Source organism: Homalodisca vitripennis, chromosome 8 (genome assembly GCF_021130785.1).
Source record: "Homalodisca vitripennis isolate AUS2020 chromosome 8, UT_GWSS_2.1, whole genome shotgun sequence".
NCBI classification, from domain to species: domain Eukaryota; kingdom Metazoa; phylum Arthropoda; class Insecta; order Hemiptera; family Cicadellidae; genus Homalodisca; species Homalodisca vitripennis.
Genome location: NC_060214.1, coordinates 13678008 through 13683650, shown reverse-complemented (window position 1 = coordinate 13683650; position 5643 = coordinate 13678008). Strand labels below are relative to the sequence as shown.

At 31.0% G+C, this 5643-nt stretch overlaps 1 protein-coding gene across 1 annotated transcript in view; it reads right to left on the bottom strand.

Annotated features, from left to right (window-relative positions):
• Positions 1–935: 935 nt before the first annotated feature.
• The window catches only part of LOC124367323 (low choriolytic enzyme-like), a 33754-nt gene continuing 29046 nt past the window's right edge, over positions 936–5643 (bottom strand). Inside the window, exons 3-5 of the mRNA XM_046824053.1 lie at positions 3980–4279; positions 3182–3315; positions 936–1180 (exon numbers count right to left, since the gene is read on the bottom strand). Coding sequence (XP_046680009.1) covers positions 998–1180; positions 3182–3315; positions 3980–4279 — 617 coding nt within the window. The 3' untranslated portion in view covers positions 936–997. The remainder of the gene's footprint in view (positions 1181–3181; positions 3316–3979; positions 4280–5643) is intronic.

Below are 5643 nucleotides of genomic sequence, written 5' to 3'. Positions count from 1 at the left end.
TGGACTGTGGTACCATTTGAATGGCCAGTCTTATTTCAAATTTAATTTTTTGTTCTTATTTCACAAAGCATTTAAATTAAAGATGTTGGCAATGACTCATGTCTGAGATTGGTTGGCTAGAAATTCTGATGAATCCTATCTGATAAATATTTTGTTAATTAAAAAATAATAAATACTAATGGCATGATTTAAATTTGTATGAATTAAAAAAAAATTATAGTAAATCTGTAAATAATTTATTAACTGTTTGTAAAATATTTAATTTGTTGCTAAATAACAGTTAATTTAATATAATATTTCACATTATGTTTCTAAATTAAACATTTTTAAAATCCTGTAAAATTATTTTAGCATCTATTGAACTTTAAAAATTGTTATTGTTTTTAACATAGAATTATGTTATAAGACAGTCCTTTTTAAATGTATCAATAAGGTTTTACTTTATAGTAAGGTTTTATATAGATATACATTTTATTTGTTTATGATATAGATGAATTTGTACAGTACATTTTATAATGAAATGTAATAAAAAGTTAATGTCAATGGATCTAATTTTATTCTTAAACCTTTCTTACACTTGAAATAATTTCAGGTGGGATTAGAACACAGAATACATAAATTATTCAAGTTCGTAACTAATTGTGAGTATCCGTTCTATAAATAAAATATTTGCATTGTTAATTTCCTGGTTTCTTTTAGAATTCGGAGATATTGTCCATGACAATTTAAATGTAAGATTCATGGTGTCTACTTTTGTAATCATCTCAAATTATAGATTTAAAAGCCTATTGGGATTAAAGTCTTAGAGATAATGGTGAGAAAACCCCACCATCACTCTTAGTTCCCAAAATTAACCAACATCACATTTGGCGACAAAGGACCAGTCATAATATTTCAGTCCAATGAGTCAAGAATTGGGTGAAGAACCACACAAATATTAGTAAAAGCATTTAAAACTTAACAGGTTAGATAACTTAACAAAAACAACAGGTAACCATTAATAGTAATAGAAGGGTCTATCCCAAAATGTGTCGAAGCTGGGGGTCCATGTCGTGTCCAGGGAGAGGTGTGAGTGCGAGGGGGAGGTCTGATGTCGTCCGTCACATCCGTACATCACGTTGAGCTTTTTTGTGTCCGCGTCGCTTAGTCCGAATCTCTGCCCGATCGACGCCCCCGTTTGCTGCACACAACGAGAAGAAAGTTAATTTAAAAGGGTATTAATAGATTGGTCTGAAATGAAAGTAAAAACGTTCAGATACAAAATTTGTGGAATGTTGAGTTTAGCTCCAGATCACCTTCCTCTTAGTGCAGTGTTGAAAACACGTTGAAAATAAGTAGACCACACAAAGTTTTTAGGACTTATAATAGATAAAAATTTAGCTTGGGATAAACATGTAGATCATGTTACTAAGAAGATGTCTACTGGTCTATATGCACTGCGACAAATGGCAAAAATTAGTAATTTACATACACTTAAATTAATATATTTCTCTTTGATCCATTCACATTTAGCTTACGGAATAAGCATTTATGGAGCAACAACAATAAGTAATTTAGATAGGCTTTTGGTCCTACAAAAAAAATCTTTGAGAATCATGAAAAATTTAAGATATACAGATTCTGTTAAACCATATTTTTTCTGAACTTGGAATTCTGACAGTATATGGTTTATACATATTTGAATCAATAATTTATGTAAAACAATTTTTTGATCCGATACTACAAACCAATAAACATACATATAATACCCGTTTTAATAGACATGTCGATCAACACAATCTTGAATTTTACAAAAAGAAAACATATTACAGAGGTGTTAGATATCTACATAATTTACCAACAAAATTTGTAATGGAAACAAATCTGTTAAAATTTAAAAAAGAAGTCAAAGATTATTTAACTAATTTGTCTCTATATTCTTGTGAGGAATATTTCAATACAAAAACCAATTAATTCATTTAAAGAAGAATTGAAGATAAATTGTTAAGATGTTACGATTGTATTTTTTTACTTATATTTTAAAATTAATATTAATATTTAGTTTCATTGTAGTGACGCTATTCTTTGTACCTTGTACATATTACAGAATAAAGTAGTTTGACTATTTGACTATTGACTAAAACTGATGCTGTCACAGAATTGACATCTGGATTCATGTTCATCTGAAGAGATCTAAAAAAAGTCGGCAACGAAGAAACTCAAAATGAACTCCTTACATCGTTTTAACAGAGACATCCTGACCACAAAATACAGAGTAATCTAGGTGAAGAGGTATTCTCATTGTCTCATCAGGTGCACAATTAGATTACACCTAGATTCCTTCGTCACTAACTTTATCTTATCTCTTCAGATGAGCGTGACTCCAGATTCCAGGAGTCAAGTCTGTAACCGCGTCATTTTTCACACACTACACTAAGAGGAAGGTGAACTAGCTAAACTCAATATTAACACAAAATTAGTGTTGGCATAAATTTTAAGGAAAAGTAATATGAGTAAATACTACAGTATTAACAATATTTCAGAAGTTTCGGATGAACAGAAAAATAATATCTGGTCACAATTCATAATTTAAAACGTAAAATGTTCACATAGTATATTTTACTAGATAATTTTTTTAATAAAGGCAAGACATTTTTATTTAAATAAACCCAAGTGTGTATTTAATTTAAAATACCTTAAGAAGTAAAAGATACATATGTAGAATTTAATTTGTTATCACATTCTCTCGAAAAGTGCCAAAAACAAGCCGTACTCCTTAAGTTACATTTTATTAATATTAACAGTCTTACAATACTAAAAATAATATTGTAAATTAATTGTTCATAATTTATGGTTAGACATAAAATTAAATATTTCTAAAATTTGGTTTTTGGCAGTGTTGTGACAGAGGTTGTTAATTCTTTTTGCCAATAAATTAATTTTTTCTTGATGCTTTATAAAAGTTGTGTAATCCATCACTTAAAGTCTAATACCATATTGAATTAATTAAATATTTGCAGTATTTTAATAATTGCTTAATGCTTGTCATTGCAAAAAATTGTATAAATACATAAGTTTAAGAGAGTTTTCTTATGAATAGTGTAAACATTATTTTCCCAACAGAGGTGTATGATTTCTCGGACACTTCTTTCGAGTTTCCACACAGCTGCAAGTTTTGCCGTAGCCACTATCGCAGACTCACAAGAGGGGTGATGGTGGGTTTGCCGTTGCGGGAGAAAGCGTGCGAGCTGTAGTGCATGATGCTGCCGTAGTCATATGGGACCCCATAGTCGGTCACTCGGAACGAACTATACTTCTTGAAGTTGGATCTCGTTCCTGCACAGAGAACATCATCAACGTCTTCTTGTCCATCATCTGGTTGAGTCTTCATGCGGGCAAGGGAACAAAAAATCTATTTGTTATTTTAAATATTGAAAACTATGAAATATATTTTTATAGTATTGTTATTTTTAAAATTTGATCATCCAACAGATTATAAATGTTTGTAACTACTAATAAGTTTACCATACGTTTTTTAATTAGACATATTTAAATTGTAATATTTTAATTGTGGATTATAACTTTTAATATTTATTTTAATTATTTAAACTCCTCTTTAAAAAAATTGAGTTACCTATTAAGAATAATATTATTTTTGCTTAAATATGTTAATTTAACCACAATTTGTAATTTAAAAAGTACAGCTGATCAAATATTTTACAACTTTTATTCAGCTTCATACCAGTTAATTTAATTTATTTCTTATGAGTTTTTGTACAAATTAAATTTATTCATCAACTTAATTTTTAAAAGTTTACTATGGGATTAATTTGTATGTTTTGGTGGAACTTGATTTTCACTCAAATATTTACTGCTAGAAGTTACCCTGACATTTACCTAATAAGGATGACCATTTAGTACTTTTTGTTAGTCTTTAAGCAAATGTTAGTCATTAGTTCTGTAATGTTTAAGGAGGGCGTGCGGTGTTAGTCGAGCGTACTTGGCCTGATGTTCTGCCAATGTATCTTGACGAAGTCGTCTCTGTCGCTGGCGCTCTGTTGGTGGTAGAAGCCGAGTGCGTGGAGAAGCTCGTGTAGGGCCACTCCGTGCTGTACGCAGCGCCCTTGTAGATTGACAACTTGACCACCACTGCGCCGGCCTACGTACGACCAACAGCCTGGCGCATCTCCACGTATCGTGATGTAGTCTGGGTCTCCTCGTTTGAAGGGTCGGAAGCGAATGCAGGACTTGTCGTGATACTCATCCATTGCTCCCCGTATAATACTCTTTTCGTTCTCGTCTGATCCAAAAGTTTTGTGTCATTAATTTGAATTATTATAATTTGTTTGTACCAGTGAAAAAATTTAATTACCTCTGTCACAACATTAAATGTGTGATAACAAATTATTGACATTGGTTGTAAAGTATAATAAAACTATTTATACTATGAACTAAAAACTTAATTACAACTTATTTGCAAAACCTATATGTTTGGAAGTGCCGATGGCCGAGCGGACTAAGATGTCGGACTTTGGATCTGAGCTAGAGATAGTGAAGGTTCAAATCCTGTCTGTGATCGTAGCACTTTTTATCAGTACCTATCAACCTGGTACTGTATCGACTCTTCCCCCTGTTTTATAAGATCCTCGCACAGTCCAGTGGCCCATGAGGACGGGCAGAATAAGGTTTAAAAGGAGATCAGCCTCTCCTTCCCCCCTCAACAAAAGTTTCTGAGTATGTGTTTTTAAATAATGAAATAAAAACGTCTTGTATTAAAACCCTGGGACTTCCATCAAGTATTCAATGCAGAAAAATGGAGTCACAATTGTTTAAATCTTAACTTTTAAGGATATTTTTTAAGTTAAAAAATTAAATATGTGGTAATTACTTAAAGTACTTTCTGGGTTCAGCCAAAAATTTCTGTGAAGCATACATCCATGAGCAGGTATTTCGCTTAGGATGAGTAATTCAGAATGAAGCATAATGAACTGTTTTGCCAAAGCACAATAAATCAACCACCAATATCTTTGCTTTTCTCCAAAATATATACATATTACTTCTTGAGCTGACTTAAACATAATAGCTGTATCACTTAGTATATATAAATATTAAATCATTCTTTAATATATAGATTTTTGTTTCTGTTGAATTGGATTAGTTATGAAAATAAGCATATATAATTAACTGAATTTTAATAATTAATTGTAAGTTGATAGGTTTAAATTGTTATCCAAATCAGAGATACATGTGGTTTTTAGTTGAAGATGTATACCGTACTAAGATTAACACATAACAATTTTGCTAAATGTAAAATTGTAAATAATGTAGATCATGGTTATGTAAAGATTGCATACAAACAAGTAGAAGCCAAAAACTTAAATTTTAAGATCGCCTCTAATCTGCAAAAACACGAAAGAAAATTTTTACTGCTCTATATTTTTCTCAGTTCTAGGCACATCTAATTATAAATAGACATCTATAAGTCAGGGGCCATCCATTTATGGATGATTTAACATATTGGATGAAAAAATTTGGCGATCTTTGTAGGTTAATGAGACCTATATTTTGACTCCCTTGGAGGGTGCACCCCAACTAAAAATTTCCAAATCACAATGCACATTTGTGACACATCATTGAAAAGGGAATAACGAAAGTAACATTTTG